We start from the raw sequence: 22,142 nt of genomic DNA on the forward strand, positions 1-22,142 counted from the left end.
TTTGTGCTCACTCCTTTAATAGCGTGAATGGTCGCCTGACGATGTAACATTCCATCTTGAAGTGTGATGGCTTTCCAGGTTCACCATTTAATCCGATCAGCTGATTCACGTTCCACCATTAGAATGTGTCTTTTGAAACCTGTGACTTAATCTAGAAGTGGGTGAGTGAGCTGGAAATCTAATACAGTCAGCCGAAGTCACCGAACGCACTTGGTTTTGTGTGTGGCTGGCGTTTTTCGTAGACTGATGAAAATCGGCCAATATAGGCCATTTCCATGTGGCCAATCAGTTCGTTTGGTCAATTGTTGAAAATGTCAGGACTTAACACTGACACTGCACTTAACAGGACTCAAAGTACAAGTGTCTCCCCGGAGGAATGGTCTTTGTTGATGCTGTCATCTCCAGAGAAGATCGACTATAATACAGTGTTTTAGAAACCCAAAAAGTTGTTGCTCGTATTCGTGTTATTTTCATCCGGCTTGTGGAATTTATCTCAGGAAAAATCAAAATGGTTATCCTCTCTTGACCTTGCTTTGAAGAGTAGTGAGGCAGCAAACTTGAAGTAACATGGATGACGACGGAGTCTGTTCCAAGCTCTTCGGTGTATGGCTTCTTGTTGAAGGTGGTCTCTGAATGCTGACTGGTGTACCTGCTGGGGCTGGGCACTGGGTACAAAGCTCAGTGACTCACTGAACCGGTCCAGACAATGGGCAATTACGTGTACTGGCGAGGTCACTTATTAATCTTAGTTCTATTCTAAAATCCCTGACTCCGTACACCGTCTGATATCACGGCGGATGCAAAATTGGCGAACAGTTAGGTTGGAACTTATGGTGGGGGTACGGGTAAGGAGCAAGGAGTCATTGAAAAAGAGCTGTCGGGAACTCTAGGACTGAAACAGCCTTATCCATTCTTGTGATTCCTCTCATGCTGAAGAGCAATTCCACGTCATTTTGGTCCACCATTAGAGCCATAGAAATCTTCCTTTTTGATATCCCGCTCTCAACACCATTTATCCTGTTGCATCGCCCTGCACTTGACAAGGGGTGATGGATATCGGTAGTAAAACCCAACCTCTGTCCGATCAGATTTTTTCGTTCGTATGTGTAACTGACGCAATCAGCAGACCAGTAGCTGCTTCAGTAGGAAGACGGTCCGCGGTGCAGGGAACGGTTAGATGAAAACTGGGTTAAAACCAACTTCAACTTAATGAAGTGATGAATAAATTTCTGACCTTTCTGACTTTCTCTGTGCTGATTTGCTACAGCGTTCCTTGCCATTCTTCTGGTTTTGTTTATTCAAATACGTTTCTCTAGATAGAATTTGCGTGTGAAACTTGTTCTCAACATCTCCAATTTTTAAGGCACGGTTTGTTTTTGGATATTTGGTGCAAAATTACTCGCTTTTCCAGGCTATTCGCTGTCGCGCACTTCAGATTTACTGAAAGATAATTCAGGTTGTTTGCACAGTGAAACTGCTTTGGTCTCTCAAGTAGAGAGCTAAACTTCCATCGAATGCGTCATACGAGTCCACGTTCCATGTAATCAGTCAAGTGATCGATCACCTAGGACAAAGACCTATCGTGGAGGGGACGTATGCAAGTCTGTGACATGAGTGCGTTATCGATCTTGACGATCACATCACCTCCCTTCAGTCTTATCGTCAACAACCCGCATCTTGTGTTAGCAGCTTCTCGAACGTCAACACGGCCTCACAGCGAATGGTGAGTGAATGGTCACTCAGTTTTGCCTCCTCTAATAGTGTCTCGGTCATTAACCCAGCATGAGTTCTCACATCATGGTCAGTAATTCTAAGCTTCTTTAATATGTCGCGAATCCTATGGACGGCGTGAGAATATTTTTGAGAATTTCTGCTCAGAATCTACTTAGCCTGAAAGTGTTTGTCGTTGGGAAAGACTTCCACGAAATGAGCACTTTTTGTAAGGAACTAATGGGCAGACAGGTTAAACCAGAGAGTAGTGCGGCCACTTTATTTTATTCTTTTACTTATTCTGCCGATTGTTTCTGCAGAAAACCACTCACTAAAGCCACTTCGATACAAGTGGCTTTTCAGAATTTGTGAGGATGATGCCTAAAAAAGCTTCCTTATCCTTACCGAGATGCATTTCTGTCCAACACTTGCGTGTGACAAATTCCAATGAGAGCTCCAGCGTTACATGGTGTTGAGCACGTAACATAAGTTCCCTACGCATAAATAAAAGTGTTATGAAAGTGTGTAGGTGGTTCGAACGCTGAAATGGGTGTTGATTTTCTTTCCAGCTGAAAAATGAGGGGGTAATGGTTAAATATACGCTACCGACCTAATCGAAAAAGAAAAACATATGGATATTTTACGATTATGTTAGACAATGTACTCCTTCAAATTTTCAACATGCACTGATCGTCTACGATAGTTAACAAGCTCGCTGCAGAATCACTGCGACCTTGTCACGCCAGACAGTCACTACTCAGAATTTATAGGTCCGTCACATTTTCCCCTCGTCCCAATCAGGCAGTCTTCTCCAGCTGAGGTTATATTGTGAGAAATAGTCAACAGAAATTTTGTTGGGTGCATTTCATGCCGAGAATAGATTCACTGAACCTAATAGCAACGATACAAGCTAAGTTCAACGACTTGGAGGTGTTCACTAGCTCTGTCGCCCAGTTAGGCCACTGGGCTTGAGAGGCCGAAGTGAATATTACAACAGTGAATATTGCTCCCCGAATGGCTAATGACCACAGGTTTTATTGTAAGAGGGCTCGTTAAGCTGAAAAAGCATGCTCATCATTCCTCCACAGCAAATGCGTAACTCTTATTAAGAGAGCGGAAATTCCTACCTTGTATTTTTTGTTGTACAGGTGAGCTGTCTTGATTTTGCAGTCCCCAATAGTCTGGCCACTTCTCACAACCACCTGTTGGTAAAAGTGAGCAGGCTGCTCGAGTCAATTCAAGATCGCCTTTGTTCTCCTCATGTCGACTGGGATACGTATATTGCTCAAACGACAACTGATCTGAACTTTCATGTCCTCTACTATGTTCTTGGGACCTGAAAGAGCTAACTCTTCTCTGGTAACGAGGTTTCCAATATCCGGAATCGAAAGTGGGAGTCGCTTGATGCGTTTGAGGATACGGACGAACATCCCGAGGAGACAATGATGAAGGTTGGTTTCTGTAGGTCGAGTATCGTCTAGCATAGAAGGTACTACCATACGGAAATCTATGTGCATTTGGACTGGATGCCCTGCTTGAGTACATTTGATTTTTTTGAGAGTGTGACCACGACGGAGCGTCCAATGGTACTCTTCGTTTTTCCACCGGACATCCAGCGGGTATTGCCGATACTGGATTATTATATTGTCCTTCGAGAGATCTTGACTTCTCGCAGCTTTCCAAGAATTCCAAACACGAAGACTGGCAGGGAATATCGTGGAGCTAGACAACCAAAGAGAAAAAGATGATTCAAAAGTAAGAACGGCTACCTGTGTTTTAATGGAGCTATGATCGAACTGATAGAAACAATGTTTTGGCAGCAAACAGCTGTAAAACTGCAATGGACATAATCACTTTAATAATGGATGGGGAGTTAACTTGGCTAGAGCTACTCCTACTTAGAGTGACTATTCATGCCGCATTTTTGGGACCGAGTAGGCTGAGGAGAAAAGTCAAAGTACCATTTCAGTCTATTGTTGTCCCCTGAGATAAATGGGATTACTGACTATGTAAAACGCTGACAATTTTGGGATCATGTCTGTGACGCGAACAAGTTTTTACACCTTGTTTGACGTAATACTCGGGATGGAGGGCTGTCAGATGAATCCGAAACAACTGGTGGTGGCTCGACACTCGACACTCCCGTTCCGGTTTCTTGAGCAGTATTTTCGAAATCAACAGCTGATTTCTTTTGTGTTCAGTGTCTCAATAAAGCTACTTAGCACACAGTGGCTTGTTGGGAAACTCTGTGAGTGGGCAAAATACATTTGATTCGTACATGTGCTACTGACTGTTGTTTACAGATTTCAGTATCTCCAAAAAGCAAACGCCTCAGAGAGGAATCCGATATTTTTAAGGTGAGAGCAAAGTCAACTCCTGACAGCACTGCTTTGGATAATTGACTTCTATACGTAATCTCACAATGAGAGTTCTGCTAAACAAATACTTGCAAGGAGAGATATGTGAATAGATACTTTTCTTTGCATAGATATTATCAACCAAAGACCGCCGGTCAACCCAGAATAGATCCACATAGCAGGGATGACTTTTCAAAAATGATCCAAGAGGCATCGCTCTTTTATCAAATCGAAAGGCTAAGCATCTTTCGGTTAGCTGTCTCCAAAAACTTGGCGTGATTGTTGCAGTCAGTCTGGACAAGAGGACAGCAATAGAAGAAGCAACAAGAGGGTAAAAGAAAGAGGACGAGTACCCGGATTACGAACAGTTAGACTTTATCATGTAAACCATTCAATACATCTTCACATGAAGATTTTTTTGGTCAGATAAATTACCTTGTGGTAAATGATTCTGAAGGAGATCCCCATACAACTTCAAAAGCATAAAGCGAGCAACCGCAAAGTTGAATTTTTTTCTATAGTTACGTATAAGAATCACAATATCATTGACATTTTTTGAGTGACATTTACAGAAGAATTTATTAGCTTGATAGATTTCGCTCGCTTCCTGAACGGCTCCTCGGCGACAAAAGAATAACGCCATCTTATCTTTTACAGGCGAAAGTGACTGTTTTGTTGAGTATCGATGAGTCTCATATCATCACACTCTTTAGTGGCTAAATCTATCTTTTGAAAGGAACACAGTTAATCTACAGTATCGCCACAGAAGTGTAGGTTACTACACAAATGGGTAATTGAAACAAGTCGTACACATATATTACATATAAATATACATCCCTTATGGATGTGGCGTGGATGACTTTTGGTGGGTCAAACTAGATTGACCTGGTCTGTCCCCCAAATGGACGTAACTAGCAGATCGTCAGTGGTGTGCTGGTGCTTAAATTGCCCTTTGATACTTAATTGTGATGCTGGAAATTATTGTTATGCCTCCGCAAAACCTCCTTCGGCTGAAATTCCAGTCCAGCAATCAGGCAAGCATAATCTTAAGCGACTTATTGGTTAATGTTGAACTGTTAATCTCCTCTTCAAACCTTAGGCCTAATATTTGATCTGACGTTGCTTGGGAATTTGCGTTCCGCTACAAAAGCTTACAAATAAGAGTTCCTCGACTCTTGTTGATACTCATCCTGTATGGGACGGACAAAATGGCTGGTTGTCATTCACAATCCCTTGACCTATTGACGAACCAGGGGGCGGGACGAAGCAATCAACCAACTAACCAACCAACCAACCTTCAGATGCTATAGAATGATTAGTTAGATTATCGAAAAACATGAATGAACAAATATACCACCCCATTACTTGGGGAACTTTTCAATCAGTTGAACAATAATTCATCCGTTTCGTTTATCACTTTATTCATCCTACAAATCTGAGGTGATGTAATAAACATACAACAAGATAAACGGTTGCAGAACAGTAGAGACTGAACTTAACGTTTAACCGAAACTGCTTTAAGCTAAAACCACTAACTGTAACGAAAGCTTTAACTGGGAATCGAGATGGCAGCTCTCGAAAAGATCGAGAAAAATTAGGTGACTGCGTTTGCTACCAGCCGGTTCCCTCCACTTGCGCAACATCCCATCCACACGCTTCACCTAAGGCAATTTTTATACCTCCATATTAATTAGAATTCTGACTTTCTTCATACCATTTAACTCACCGACAGAACATATGTTTTCTTCTCGCTGGTAATAAAGCATGTTCGAACAGCATTGGAAGTTTTGACTAAATGGGGTCCAGAGAACAAGTGGGGCCAATTGAAAAGGTTGTCCCGCTTACCGATTATGTGCATTACTTAGCCATATAATTCATAAGCGTTCACAGTGGAACTGATTAATAGACTCCAAAGACAGCTGCGTTCTTTCTAATTTTACTCGGCCCAACTACTTGGCTAAGGTCCACAAACATGTTTTATTGCATTTGAGCGCGAACCATGCAAGACATTTACATCACTGTCGCACATTAATATCAATTTCACACGGTAAGAGTCGCCAGGTGGGTTTTTCAGTGTGCCGAAGCCTTTAAACCTTCCTACCCAGGTCAGTCTGTTCACATGAATTTTGCTGGCGTGTGATGTCATTGTTAGCTTCCATTGACTGGGTGTTGCAAGTGTGTGGGTTAGAAAGCCAGTTTCGTGGCAGTCACATCAGGTCACAAATCTTGTGTACGATATAGCGTAATTTCACCCTTAGAATATGGATGAATATGGATGCGTTCCTGATTAGCTCCACTCCCAACACGCTCAGAAAATCAATTTTGGGTCTTCGAAAATAAGACAAACCAGTTTCTCAGTGTAGTGATTCTATAATATCTTGTGATTGAAGTTGGAAGTTTGTTTGATTAGCCTGCATTTGCTAAACGGCATTTAAGGCGTCGATTGGAGAAACAGCGGCGAAAATGTTTGGGACCGGTTGGGTAGTCATCGTTTATGTTTGTCGGCAAACTGGTCTGGGTCTAAAAGTACAGGCAGAGTAAGATCCGCTTAACAACAACCACCCCAACATCAGTCGAATTTTCCTGGCACAGGCAAAAAAATCTGTGAAGAAACCCTAAGAGGAGTTTCCATTAATGTGTCATAGACCTGAAAACCAAGGCCTAAAAATCCAGTTTCAACATGAATGTAAATGGATGTAAATGAATCTTAAATGTTAGTCATCCTCACTAACCAACAAACAGGAACTTCAGCCCAACACCCAGCAATGATCAAGTCGGCTAGTCATAAAAAATATCACGGATTGGTTCCCTGCCTGCCTTAAAAGCCAATCAATCTGGTTACTTGCTCACTTGGCCTCACGAAGCTTTCGTGTCAAAAGCGAAACCTTGTCCAGCAATAAATCAACGGGTTGTCTACCAAACCTCTCTTAAACTAAGCATCTTCTTTCTAAGGTACTTATTTATGCTCCTCCAAGCCTCAATCGCCGCAACTTACGAAACACCGTTTCAAGCATACTGCTCTAAAACGGTACAATGCTTGTTGAAGCACACCTCTGTAAATAGCTCACAAAGATGCTCGTACATGCGGTTCACATATGGGGTTCAGTTATGCCTCCACTTTCTGGTCTTGTGACTGGTTTCATCACATCATTGAGTGTTTTCTGTGTATTTGTCACACCATACGAAGCTTAATTGCAAGGAACCAAACCAGCACAAATCCACTCGGGCTTTTATGTCTCAACAGGCAAACATGCTTACAGTGGAACTGCACCCGTGCTTATGCTTTATATGCACAGTCCAGACGTGAACATGTTAGACTACTCATAGATAACTGCTTCCAAGTTGTGCTGATAGACTACCTTTAAGGTTAATGAAACGCACTGTTAATTTCGCTCCTCTTAGAGGGACTACAATGGTACACCCACTTGATATGGAATTGGCATGATGGCAGATCCAGGATAGCAGGTAAAAAGTCTAGAATTTGGAAGGAGAGTGATGTGCAATGAGCCTTGTCGGTCACACCTGAGGCAGACATTACGATGTCAATTTCACAGGCACTTGAGTTTTATCCAATGGCACCATTATCGTCATTTGCATCGAACAAGCTCTTTAGGGTTGCCATCCTTCAGGCACGAAACTGAAACCAGTCACCTCTATGATTACTTGATAGCGGTTGGAGCTGTCAAATGTGTCACCAGTGAGCAACTCTATCAGCTAGAACGGAAGCCACAAGCAAAATCTAATGGTGGCATTTCCGTTTACTCGCGCATCCGTTATGCAAGTCCGAAATTTGTTAATAGCACTAGATTTGAAAACTAGGTGACCATTTGGCCTTGTATGTAAAACTAATCTATGCCGAAATTCAGAGGACTACGAGGCTTCTCGGCTTTCCGGTGTAGATTCGCTTCACTCGTAGAATGAAATCTCTCTTGACGTCTGAAATCGCCACAAACTAGCTGATGCCCTATTAAATGTGGCTATCGCTCTCCCAGAATGATTTTATAGTACAGACGGATAACATACTACTCTGGATACTCTCGGTCAACACGGGCAGTTGATGGATGGAAAAAAATTATTGTGGGTTGTACTGGATTGACGCTAGGTGATCAAGCATGAATTCAATCATACAATGCTGTCGGAATTCACCTTGTTACAGATTTAGCCAGAACATGATATTCCCTTGATATTTTGGGAATGATTATATCGATTCAGATACTGATGGATATGGTAAGTTATTCTAAGTCTTCTGCCAGTCAGACAGATATATTCAAAAAAAGCAGCACACTGGTGATAAAAATCTATGTGCTTAGTAAGTGCTATTCACTGTCTTATCATTCCCCACCCCCGGTAGACATAGCTGGATGGTTCTAATCTTCAGAAAAATTGTGGCTAAATTGACCCAGACAATAAACCTCTGACCCATGCAAGACAGCTGACCTACATTTTTGGAACCATTTACGACACTTAAAAATTCAACACAAAGCAGAAGTAAAGCAGTTTGAGAGAGTTTGGGGGGAGTGGATGAACCAATGCCCCAATTTTTCCTTTCCCGCGAATATTAATAAATCAATGGTCATTGATAGATCGATCGACTGACTAGTACTCACTAACGTGAATAGTGGTAATGCATTTTGAGGATAGGAGTGAAAAGACTATGTTCGGTATCCAAAACCACTATCCATGTTTACGTATGCCTTGAGAAGACCGATGAGCCGCGATTGTGCCTCCAGAAAACTGATTTGCTGTTACAAAAGCCCCTATAATCAGGAAAGGTTTGAAGAAGTTTGAAAACAAACTGTTTGAAAGCAGCAACGATCTATATCGTGGGATCTTATTGCAACATTAGACAATAACCCGAGGTGTGAAAACCTTCCTTAGGAGGGAGAACAGGGCTGAAGGGAACACCCATTCTTGAAAAACGCAAAGACTTTTCAAAATGCATGCGAATTTTATGCCAAGTTCTGTTGTCTGCAGTTTATCAAACAGTTTCTGTTACAAATGTAAAGCTTCAGTGAAGATGAGTTAAAACCGACCCTGCCAACTAAACACAACCTCCGCATATGATCACCTCTGTACACATATATTCTTACCAACTGTCGATCACCCCCTCCCACTTCTCTTAGCAGATACCGTCTGTGACGTTGTATAACCGGCTGTCAATATAGTTTTATTTTAGAATTGACTGTTCATTGAATCGCAAGCATTTTTTACAGGTCCGATGTTTAATCCGAATCACCAAAGAGGGTGGATATTAAAGTTGAAACTTGATTTTTCATGATGTGCTTTTTCGGGTCTACGAATACTTTTTAGAATAATAGAAAGTAGAGTACAACTCAACGTGTGTTTATTGGCCAGATAAAGGGCGCCATTTGAAGTCCTACCTGGACATATTTGATTGCCGTCAACCTTGTAAATTAAGATATATCCCACTTTTTTTACAAATGATTAAGGCGATTGCAGCTTTCACCAAGTTGGACGGATGAATAATAAGAATTACATAAAACTGCTCGTTTTACGTTCGCGGTCATTTAATTAAGATCAATAATGATCATCTGAAGGCACTTGATGGGCGCCAAATTCATGAGACTTGGATTGTTACATGTTTACTGAAATCTGGCACGCATTAATTCCTGAAAACCTGGGTACCTTTCTACCATTTCGAAATACAGCTTTCAAATTGAGACACTGATAGTTCACAGAAAATGTATCTGCTTTTACCATTGCTCGCAGCCACTTATCTTACTTGTAGAGTTTAAAACGTCAATGAATTCACTCCCACCAGCCAAGAAATAGATATCTGACCTAGAATTGTAATGATATTTGCCCCTTAAAACAGAGTTTCTCATGTGTACTTGTGTGCCTAGCAGAACAAAAGCAACTCCAATAGGTTCTCAAGGGTCTCAAGCCAAATTGGCCGTTTTCAAAGGAAGAATTTTCACTGGGAAAATTTGGACACAAACGTATACGAATGTATGGACGCCGATATTCTCTGAAGGAGCCAGTGAAAATTCTTTTGAAAATGAGAAGATACCTGGGAATTTTATCCTGAAAATAAAGTCAATCTACGCTGGAATGCTGAGGAAATGTAAATCCCCTTCATCCTTATCAAGAACAGCAGCAGCAGACACCTCTCGAATCTCCCGAGAATTGTTACTCGAAAGACCATTCAAAGCGTGACCAAGTGGTGTGAATTTCATGTTCTGAGGATGATTGGCACTGTGTTCTACCTATGTGTGAGTCAATCATTCTGCTAGTCGTAATCGAATCTACCTGGCGATCCGTGAGCTGCTCACTACTGATGATTAGGGTTGAAACAGCACAGTGCAAAGCATAATGGAAGAACACAATGCATCTCTACTTTTCGACAAAAAATGACTTCAATTACAGGGCAATATTTCTCATCGAAAAGTTTGTTGCCTTTCTCAGCGTTACTCAGTTATGATCACATGATATCCCTGAGCCGACAGATGGAAGTTACGAAACATAGAGTGGATGAACATTGCTGGATAGGACGCAGCAATCAAGTCTCCTTCAGTCCCACTCTTTTTTTGTTTTATAACTTTGACGTCTACACAGTAGGAAGAAGTCTATAATCGTCTGTTTCCAAATGAGTACAGTCGTTTGGTATGATGTACTTCATCCTTGTACACCTGACTCAAACTTTTTTCACCTGGTAAGGCCGTATTTTGAGATGGTGAACATTTTAAAAGATTACAACAAGGAGTTTAAGCAATGCTTTTCCGAGTGCAGTGCTTCAGTGCAGGACACTAGGAGGACAGTCTTAAACGACATTCCCAAAAAATTGGTGAATGACCGGTAACAGATACGCGCTTGCCAATTCACGGAATCGGGTGCGGAAGATTGTATGACAATGCTTTGTTGGCCATCCAATCTGCCCAATGAAGGCTAACCTATCGTACAATCATTAGAACCACAGATGATAATTAAAAGTGTACTATTTTAGTCCGTCGTTGTCTACTTTGTAATAAGCTTGTTCGCTGAGCTGGGCAATTCGATTGCAAACGTCAGTAGTTGTGCCTACTAACCCACCGCTACGCACTACTACGCTCCCCAATAACGCACTGATGATGTCACCTCGATTGGTGATGAAACGTTTGCAATCAAATTGCCCAGCTCAGCGAACAAGCCAGCGACTACCATCTACGCTACCTGAGCTACAGACATTTTCCTCTATTGTAAGTTCTGTCCCCTATGCGGACAAATGCATTTCGCCAAAGCTTTCTTTAACCTAAACCGACTTTTGACAGAATTTGTAATGTAAACTTGGCTAATTCGCAGGTTTTAACCCTGTCGTTTATCAAAATTCTTGATAAACTGCATAAAGTAGACCCATAACTTGTCAACTTGAGGGTTCCATGTCCTGTTTGCCTGTCTCTGTTTGTGTCCTATTTGTGTCCCCTTAGGTTTAAAGTAATTGGCAGTGCGAGCCGAGGCTCCTGCGCGAGGTCTTGATTAGATGGAGCATGTAAAGTTTGATTCACAGGCATAAAAAGAGGAGTGATGTTTTGGCCTAGGATATGGGGTTTTATGGTTTAAGAAATGGTTCCCAGTAGCTTTTCCTTTCTTCTGAACTAACGATTGATTTTGTCCGTTCTGGCGATACAGGATTACATTAGTATGCGGAACAGGCTAACCATATCCCATTTCATTCTCTAAGCTATTGAGCAACTGGAACGAGTGACTCCCCCAGGTCTATGAACCGGTATGTAGCCCGTACTGTGCTTACTCCGTTTCACGAGTCCAAAATTAACTAATTATTTATCAACTGAGAACAACGGACCTAGTCACCTTAAGAAATATCCATGGGCAATCATTCACAACTCCTTAGGTATTCAAGGACTTACCTACTTTGTTCGTTTTGTCAAATGCTAGATTTTCCCGTTTGTCTGTAGCGTTATTTGAAATGCGATCAAACATTTAGGCGCTCTCTGGTGAGAACCGAGCATTTACGCGATGCACCGCTATCGCTCGCGGTCACCGATGTCTTCATCGCAAAACGAAACACACTCATTGCGACCAGCTTTGCTGGATTCATTTCAGGTAGTATCGTAAATTGCGACCTTGACGCGGAAAGCATAGGCTTGTGGGTCGTAATAAGCAAGTTGATCTAATTATTTTTCATCCACAGCTTTCATCCCCAAGATTAGGCAGTTTTTAATTCAATTCGGCTGTTGTTACTGTGCTGCTGACACCATAGCAGAATTTGATGCCTGTTAGTTTTTTCCTCGTTTCCTCATCTGCCTTGCGGCAAAGGAGGTTCGGTTGTTTTCAGTTAAAGGAAACGGCTGGACTATTCAACAAACCTTAATACCTAACACTGTTTGATCTCTGAATTTTACTGCATATCTTGAAAGTATGAACCGATTATGTGGCTCATCTTACTAAAAACCATTTGAAAGTTTAGGGAGCCAAACGCAGCTGTTAATCGCTTTCAATAGGAGCATCTTGTCAGTGGAAATTGGCGCCAGCCTTATGGTATAATAAAAAAAGACAACAAAAAAAGCCTAACAGGAATGGTATAATTGAACCTATATGACGTAGCATTACGTTATGGATCATGAATAGTCACGGATGAAGATTGGCTGTTGCTTTCGGTTTTATGATTTTGAGGCATTAGACTATGACCACATGTGCCAACAAAGTGTCGTCACTAAGCACGAAGAGAATCCAAGTGTCAAGTGATGTTCCAAACCAGACCTAGTAGTGAGAGCCCTACCTCGAAAGACTATGGTTAAGTTTGATTGTTCTAGCTAGTACCTCGCTAACAAGCACGTTGAAGTCAATCAGTAGCCTTTCGTATCATGGCCGACAGTGAGCTGATCTCACCTAGTTGGAACATCCTGAACCCGATGCCGCCAGCGCAGTCATGTGGAATCTTCTCATGTCACTTTTAGTTTGAAGCGACTTGATCACTTTATACATCCGTAAAAATTCAGGTGCAATTAAACGAAACGAACAATGAGTCCATTAGTTTCCGAACAACATGACTAGTCTATTAAAAGAGTACTTTCGAATATGAATATTGAGGGAGAATACTGTTCAGTTTAGAATGCTTGTAACAAAACTGAATGGTGTCTTCTGCGTTGACTTTAGCGAACGCAATTCCAATCAACTGACGGAAAACGTGACGTATGACATGGACAGTATAGCTTTTGGACTGTTCCAAAAGTTCACACACCATTTCAAAGGACCGATGTCATTTATCACATGCTGGTGGATTAGATCGAAAACCTGTTCAAGGCTAAACAACGCTCCACTTTTATGTCGCCGAATAAGTTCGGATTCTGCCTAAAGCCAGAGAGAGGTTACCCTCAACTCTAAAAGTACTAAAACAACAAGGATTTTGAAAACAGTTTTGGTGTCGGCCAAGAGCAGCTCTTATGTGTTGGGTGCGTATGTGCAGGTGTGTATTCACCTATTTTCAATGTCTCGGCCGCCCCATGCCAGTCGTCAACAGATGGCCTTGTCTAATGTGCACCATTGGTAGCTGCGTTGTTCTTCCTCGACTGATGCACGTCGTGTCAAGACCTGTCACTTGTCCCTACACAGGACCAACATTTCTGTCGGCCCTGGTTGCGTCTCCCTCCAGTGGCCGGTAATTTGGGGATTCAGCAGCACATTAGCCATCCAGGCAGTCTATCAACACACCCACATGGACATCAAACCTTCAGAAGTCGTCGAGAAACACGAAAACGATAAACGAGATTATCTCCAGAAATTCCAGAAACCTACTTGGTTCACAGTTGTGTTAATTGCCTGTACGATTAATGCAGCCACGTGACAGTACGGGCGGAAGTTACTTTTAAAAACTTTATCCTGAGGCAGAACAATATTAGGATGATCCAACCAGTGATGAAATTTTCCTGTATTTTCCACGTCTTTGGAGCTCGACAAAATTAGGTACCGCCGAAGAAGGCCAGTCGGAGTGGCACTAGCTGTTAACCTAAAAGCCATTTCTCGGTAAAGTAGGACACACTTATTTGATACTCTCACAGCAATCTTAGAATCCTTTCCTGAAGATTGCCTTTTGGACATGATGCAAGGACATGATTCCAAGAAAAGTTTTTGGTCAAACAAGGGCAAACGGCAGTATACATAGTATAGTACCATGATATAAAGTGTATGCTACGTACAATCCAGTCGCATTTCACTAAAAATCCCGTATACAAGGCCATGGTTGAACCGAAATTTGATAAAACGTGGTGAGTTACGGCTACTTCAACGCCTTTTGTCAGTCTGGTGGACCATTAAGATAACACATTTTTCTTATACTTCACGTATTGAAAATACTAAACTAATAGTGACACTGATAGAAGCAAACTTGCTTTAACCATCCCTGTGTTTGACTGCTGTGAGTAATTCACAAAACAATTTCTATGCCATTCACTCTTAAGCACACTTATTTTCTTCAACTTCGGGTCATTGTTGAAACTTTAATCGTAATTGTATACTGCGCGTCTATTTTAAGTTTAGATTTTGTCTTGTTTGGCTTATCTAAAAAGTTTATTTAAAAAGTAAGCATTCCGTTTTTCAACGTATGTTACAAGGGCTTGTTCTGGCTGTACTTTGAGCTGCAAATGGATGACACCGTGCGACTCAAAAATGTGGTTTATAGAAGTGTCTCCGGACGACTAGCTTAAAGTCACATAAACAGTTGAACCGTATTGGCCACTTTCTTCTTTATATACGGTTCTCCTAGCAAACAACTATTGAGATTCACGAGTCCAACCTGTGAAAGTATTTTTGTAGTAATGCGGAGTATATTCCCTAAAGCCAGTTGCGAAGACCATAAAAATAACCCCTTGGTTATTCTACATATTCATGGCAACCTTGTCAGACTAACGCAGTAGACGGACGTCTAACAGTTACACTATCAGTCGAATGTGCCTCGTTCTCGTTACTCGATTTATGACTTAATTGATGAGCTTGATCAAATTCTCGAATCAACCTGACAGACCCTCTCTACTCTTTGAGACCGCCTCAACTGGGAATCCCCAATAAGCATATCGCTATTTTACTCTTCGTTTTCCCATATCATATGGATAGAGTTGGGTTGGTATCGCCTAAAAAGCATCGTTTGTACACAACCGTTTGCTTATTATTTAAAACACTTTAGCACGCCTTTGTTTAGCTTTGGAAAAATTCGGCAAGTTGTATCGGCTTTGGTTATTCCTCTCCTTTGGTGAGCACTTTTGGTATCCTCGAAAATCGAAGCCGAGTGATATTCCCAATCTCGAACTCTTGAAAGCCCTATCCATACACCTACGGTCAATACGAAAAAATATCTGCAGCGTTTCATAAGCTTGTGTAAACACCTAGCGTGACCTCAGAGACCAAAGATAGAATGAAAACATAAATTGCTTGACAACAGATCGATAGAATTTAACATAGTTGCATGCGACTGGAGGTTTTGGAGGGTTTGGTGCGGATATCTTTTAATTAGTACTCGATTTAGCATGGGTTAAACCCAAATATCATGGTCAAGAGATGTTCAGACAGTACTTGTTAAGTAAAAAATTTTGTGGTTAGAAATAAGTTGAACCGGTAACGATATATGTCCGCCATACTTGCGGATGTAGGTCGAATGATTTTGCTTGTACGTATGAGTTCATTTTGCTTTATAACGCAACTCTAAGGAACCTAAAGTTAAAAACTAATGGACTTGAGTGCCACTCTGCACTTTCTTACCTGCAGGAAACAAGTTAATGAATAATAACGAAGTATGAATTAGTGACGCCAGACCGTGGACAGTCAGAAAGAAGCTGCCTTGTAGAATAATCCGGTGATGACGACTTGTTCATCTTGTTCATTCTTTAGATGAAAAAAACGGATTCCGGATGGGTTCCTTGCTTTGACTCGCAGAGCTATCTTCTCTAGGGGTTTACAATGGCAATAATTCAGCGCGGCAAAAATGTTCACTCTTCTAAAGATGTTGCATAAGTGGGTACTGAACGCGGCAAGAATAACGTTTTATGCTTCTTGATTACAGAACTCATGAAAAGAGGAGAGTTTATAATTCGAAATTAAGGTCTTTGAGGTGATTTAAATGGTGCCAATTGTGCACATGATAACTGATTCATAAACTTCTGGAATTTTTTAGAGATCGTTGACAAATTTAGTATAAATGGCACCCATGGCGTTGCTCGAGGAAGCTCAGCGAACACCATTCAAAAACAGTGTATTGCATCGTTCAGATGTACCACTCTTTCGGTGCCTAGCTGCAATATCACCCGGAAGAAGCACGAGGGCTGTGATACCACCAGGCTGTTCAAGCCTAGACAGGAAAAGTTGAGGGGCAGAGGTCGGGTTCAAGCCACGGACCTTCCGATCAGTAAATCCGCGCTTTAACCGCTGAGCCATCTCGCCCCCAAATAAAGTACAGAGGGCTCTAAACAACAGTCACTTAGTTCACGACTATTTTGCTAGTTTATTACGCCTAAAGGGAAAAAGTGTGTAATCCATACAACTAGCTTTATTAAACATACTATAAACTCGTCAGAAGAGCACGGTAGAGTTGTGACTTTCATTTGAGGAACTGTATAATTAGCTGACGGTTGTTTCAAACCATCTTACCTTTGGGAAGATGGTTTGGGAGGCCTAAATTTATAGCATTATTCATCAACTTTTCCACTATATCTGGTGGTCTCAACTCTGACAGTTGGTCAACATAACAGAATCGTGTAATATGCTGTACGTATAGTTCATTCGACAACTTTGGACAGTATGTTTATCCCTATTATTGTACTTGTTTGAACCGAGCTAGAGTCAACTTCATCCCTATGAAACAGTGTTTGACGAAAATTGCTGTCATCAAATTTGCTCAGTGGAATCTTCAAACAGGGAAATTTTTTACGGTCATCGTGGATTGTGTAGCGGGCTCTCAAATCTGAATAGTGAATTAAGGTAATAAAATCATTTTCAAATTATTATTAAATATCTTTGAACCATCGGTCTGGCTGATAGTATGCTCCTTCGCCGACTTCTTGAATGTGAAGCGTCCATAAAACAAAATACGTTAGGCTAAATGGATTTCAAAACTTCGATAAGTTTTCTTCACTCCCCTGGATAGTTACTCGCTACAGTGAGGTAAAGTATAAAACCTTCTATTACAATGAACCAGTTCATTGCCTCAGATCGAAGCGCAACTTCCCCCGAGATGAGTAAAGTATGAGTAAAATATAGCAACGTTGTTCTATTAAAAAAAACACTTTATTGTGAAAGTGGTACTGAATTTTGGTAAGTATTCACTGAAAAACATGCAACTCGAATATCCTTTGTTGAAAACAAAATTTTAAATCTGCTCAGTCAGTATTGAAAAAGCTTAGGTTGATCACTGAGAACCACACGGCCGGTACTCTCTGTGTAACAGATAGACGAATTTCACAGTTTTGGTCGCAGCCTAGAGCATGATACAAGTGAACTGGTAAGCAGTCCAACAAATCCGCTTATTTCTATATCGGTCTTGAAGTTAGTGCCATAGACAGTTTTTCACGCATAAGAAGCATCTATCACCCCTTCGCTACTTTTCAGAGTGCACTGGATAAGCGCAGTCCCCAATTTTCTTCAGTCATTTCAAAATTGCACACCAGATTAGTTGTACATGGAGGTAGTTGGTCAGTTTCAAATTGGGATGGCCACTACGGCATACATAGGGACTCAACTTAACCTCCTGTTTACACCTATGTTCAGCAAAATTTGCTATGACTACCTGATGAGCCGCCAGACCCAAAAACTAGGTAGTGGTCTGTCAGAGAATTTTCGTGAACAACATGAGTAATATCGTGCTAATGAAATATAAATAGGCATATCCTATGCCGGCCCGAAGGAAACAAAAGACGGCCACTAGGCAGGACATTCTTGAAGCATTTCATGAACAAGGTCTTATCATGAGTTAACTACACGAGCATTTGGGTGCTCGCTCCTTCCATTTTTGTCCCGAGTACTCACTCCACTCAGTTTTCCGGCTCGGAGACGGAAGGTCTTCTTACTAGGTTCCGATGAGGCTTACTTGGAAAATGAGGGGTCATGTAGTTTATCTCTAATGGGGAACGGACGGATCTAAATTTAGACATCCAAGGTTCTCGCTACACGTTTGGACGACATATATGATGGAAATTTTAGGCATGTACAATAGCTCATGTACCAAGTTGTCCACCTAGTAGCTACAAAATGGATGGCCTGTCCAACGATACCGCGGGAACTGATAGGTATTTAGCGTCCTGAAATTTTCAGACTGGTCTTATTTTCACTAACAATTATTGCGTTACCATCAGCATATGAACACCAAGTTTTCAGCCTTGAGATTACCTATTCACTTTTCAAACTGGGGTGGACAGATAACACTATACGGTTTAACTAAAGATACGCTTAACCAGAGTAGGCTAGACTGTCTTACTTGCAGGTAACCCTCCAGGTGCAGTAAAGATGAGGTCAATAAGTATCACTATGAGAGACTAAACTTCGAAAGCTGCGTACGCATAAAAACAGCAGATTTGTAGGCCGTTTGATTTTTCTGAAGTCGCACTGCCAGGAAGCAGTACTTACTTTAACTTTAACTTAATTTAACTTACTTTAACTTTAAATACTTAACGAATGAAAAAATGGGATACATTTTTAATGTTGGACCAAATTGTGAAGCAGAGCCAGTAGTACGGATGAAGAACATTTCTTCCGACTTATGATTGCTCATAGTTATTCGATAGAGTGAGTTCAGAAGCTGGTAAATGGTGTTAAAAGCGTTTGGAACATCGTGATTAACATTCACGGCATTGTTTAGTTTGCAGAGCGGTCCTTCCTGAAGTTTCGGGCTCAAACGATCAGGTTGGGCCATCAGATTGAACAAACACCAACCTCACTTTTATATAATCTGACCTAGGCTCCCTTCTTGTCTCCTTAGGCGGGAATGGCAAATAGTTCAGTCATATGGCACTGCTCACTGGCCTGATATAATTATGATCTGTCTGCCTGGTGGCCTGTCGCTCATGACAACTTAATAGTTCTCAACCCTTTAGGGTTTACGATCAGACAATTTTCCCCAACCCTGATTGAACTAGAAGCCCTTCGTCTCAGCGACTGCAAAGTTCAGTGTAGACCAATTCTATTTAGACCGTCCAAACGGTCATTCTAGAACGATGCAGCTGAACAATACACATACGTTCCACATTAGGCTAGTTAATTTATCCAGGCCTTAAAAATGCTTGCTGTTTGAGAAGCTACCTGTTACCAAGTAAGTTTTCAAAAACATGGCTGACAGTCATCCTGTCACATGGTGCTATTGGACCGCCTTGCTGGTAAAAAGCAGTGTTTCAGGACGGGCATAAACAGATTTATATACCTACTTTAAAAATATTTGTGAATCGGTTACAAGTACTGAGCCGTGTATTTCTGTTACAACAATACTTAAGGTGCTTAGTAGCAAATGATTAATTCATTGCCCCCTTTTTATAACATCGATGAGATTTCCACACAAAACCACAGCAGAACCGCCAATGTTTCTTTACATCACTTAGCTTGGGGCCAGCGGTCAATCCAGATAATGTACACAAGCTTATATATATATATATATATATATATATAAATGGTTCAGGGAGGGTACTCTTTTATCTCCATAGATACCGTATGACTCGAATANATCACTGTGATGGCTTGGCCCTGACAAATATTAACGGCCTTTTAAAAAGTACGCTATCCTATTATATAAATATTCTCAAACTGAAGATCTAACAACAGAAAAAATAACCTGGAATTTCGACAAATTTAGTCGCTGGGTTGGTCTGTAAGGGTGGCCTAGTAATTTTTGCTCGTTAATGAGTCCAAGTAGGAAACAGGGGCGACTCATATCATTTGGGGGGAAACCGGTGAAGTTGAGAGTGGTAAAAAGACTCGAACAGAAGCACTTCAATATGTGGACACAACCAAACAATATCACTACTAGTCTCTACAAAAAACCCTTCGACGTGATGTCATTATATTAGAGAATCGGAGAAACAAATTATTGTTACCCACTATATGATGAACAATCCTGTAAAGTGAGGTGAACGTAAGGACCAACCAAAGTTCTTTCTTCTTCTGGTGTTGCTCTCCGGCCGGTTTTAGTACTATGATCCCAAGATGTGATTTTCAGATCAAAGTATATTGGGTAGAGCGACAGTTTCAATGACACTAGTCTCAAGAAATAAGTCCATTGGAGTTGAAGAGGAAACATTTTAACTCCAATAAGGAAGACATTGCAATCGAAACATCACACATCTAATATCTCAAATACGACTGAAGCAATTTCCTGCCCAAATAGTTGAGGTTACTGGACTTAATTGGATTGGACTAAAATCAGTACATAAGACTAGTCTTGAGAACTTGTCACGAGGACAAAACAGACAGAGGGCAAAGCATAGACTCATTTAACAAAGGAACCCCTGATAATTAACGTATTCCAAAAATTTATTCCCCTACCTGAGAGCACATCTTCCTCGTCAGTGATCTTACTTTGTGGTTATCGTCCAGATCACGATAAAATCGACTCATTCCTACTGACATGGGTTACTGAAAAAGACCAAAAGCATACCGGTCATCAGATTTCCCCATTCCGTCATAATCGTGGACAGGTGAGTCCATTAAATATCTTGGGCTTCAACTCCCAATGGACTGGAGTACTCCGCCACCTACTTACCGAAGTTGCCCAGAACGCTCAGTCACCGTCAAACCTTTATCTAAGAAATATTCTGGTTCACACGAGAGCGCTATTTTGAGTGTGACTGATACTCAGACCAATTTTTTTCCAAAGTTGCAAGGTTTGGAGCAGTTTAGTCACAGAATCAAACAACGCGCTTAGATGCACATGAGTTGCTGTATCAAAGCCTTATATTCCGACTGTTCGCAGTTTCTGTACAGCTCTTTGCGAAACTGTACGAGCCTGCCTCCATATCAGCAGGCATGCAAATTCCTGGCGGTGAAGTGTTTGCCTGTGTTAGTCTAATAGAAGTCCAGCCAACCGATCAAAAGAGGTAAGATCAGGAGATTCTCTGATGTCGGGTTCAATCTAAATTGTATTACGCATACAACTCTGACTGGAAGCTTCTTCTATGAAGCGCATATCATGTGATGTTGACTAAACACTATTGAATAACAGTCAAACCCAAGTTGATTGACTTACTTGAAGTGAACGCCCTTCAAGGGGACAGCTTAGCTTTTGCAGAGTGCAAGTTATCCGCGACAGTAACTGGCGATAATCAAGTTTCCAGTTATTCAGAGCCTTCTCTGCGGAGGCCTGATTCTGCAGAACACTTTTGCAATCAAGTCCTTCAGGCGCTTGAAAACAGTGAGCATTGGGGTGACCTTTGTTGAACCAAAATCCGCCATTAGCTTGCTGTTTGCCTGTTGGCTGTTGCGCCTCTCTGATTTTGTGCTCCTTGAACAAAATACTTCGATTTTTGATGGGCACAAAGTTTTCGGCATCTGCCAAAAGCGCCATGGTATGCAATACTAGTGCCATTGCAACGCCAATAAGAGCAGTACAATCTTGTCGCATCAGAACCTGGTTTCGTCTCCGGTGTGCCTGTTCGCCCAGATGTCCCATGTCGATTATCAGGTCGTCTGAAAATTGCAATTAGGGCGTTTCGACACCTTTCAATGCTGGATAAGCGGATATTACACACGAATCATCCGGCATGCCATCGGCAATTAGAACCATGTTGCATAACTAAGCAGTGCCGCGTGGGAGCTGCTGATTGATGCGTTGCAGCATACAGCCTATCGGGAAAAGAAACATACGCGTTATTTGGGACCAATTAAGGAGGCGGATTTTCCACAACAGGTGGTCAAACGGTAGAATGATGTGTGTTGGTGTGTGTGCTTTATTTTTCTGGGTAGGTGGTTGTTAGGGGTGTGATATAACTAAACCCAAGTGTCCATCGCTCATCGTATTGGGGGAAGAAAACACATTAGGCGCACCGATTGGACCAATCAACAGGAGTTGCATTTGGGGCGTCTTAAGTATCCGTCACCGAAAGGCAAAAGGGAGTGGCAAGTGTTAGTTGTTGATAAAATGTGTGTGGACGA

The 22,142-nt window shown here is 41.5% G+C and overlaps 1 protein-coding gene across 1 annotated transcript in view; it reads right to left on the reverse strand.

Moving 5' to 3' along the window:
• T265_00643 (hypothetical protein) overlaps positions 1–21,660 on the reverse strand; it is a gene marked incomplete at both ends in the record, with an annotated part of 32,138 nt that extends 10,478 nt beyond the window's left edge. The window contains 2 exons of the mRNA XM_009164471.1: positions 2,838–3,432; positions 21,238–21,660. Of these exons, the coding sequence (XP_009162735.1) occupies positions 2,838–3,432; positions 21,238–21,660 (1,018 nt within the window). The remainder of the gene's footprint in view (positions 1–2,837; positions 3,433–21,237) is intronic.
• Between the last annotated feature and the right edge of the window lie 482 nt (positions 21,661–22,142).

This window comes from Opisthorchis viverrini (assembly GCF_000715545.1).
Source record: "Opisthorchis viverrini unplaced genomic scaffold opera_v5_6, whole genome shotgun sequence".
Classification (NCBI taxonomy): Eukaryota; Metazoa; Platyhelminthes; class Trematoda; order Opisthorchiida; family Opisthorchiidae; genus Opisthorchis; species Opisthorchis viverrini.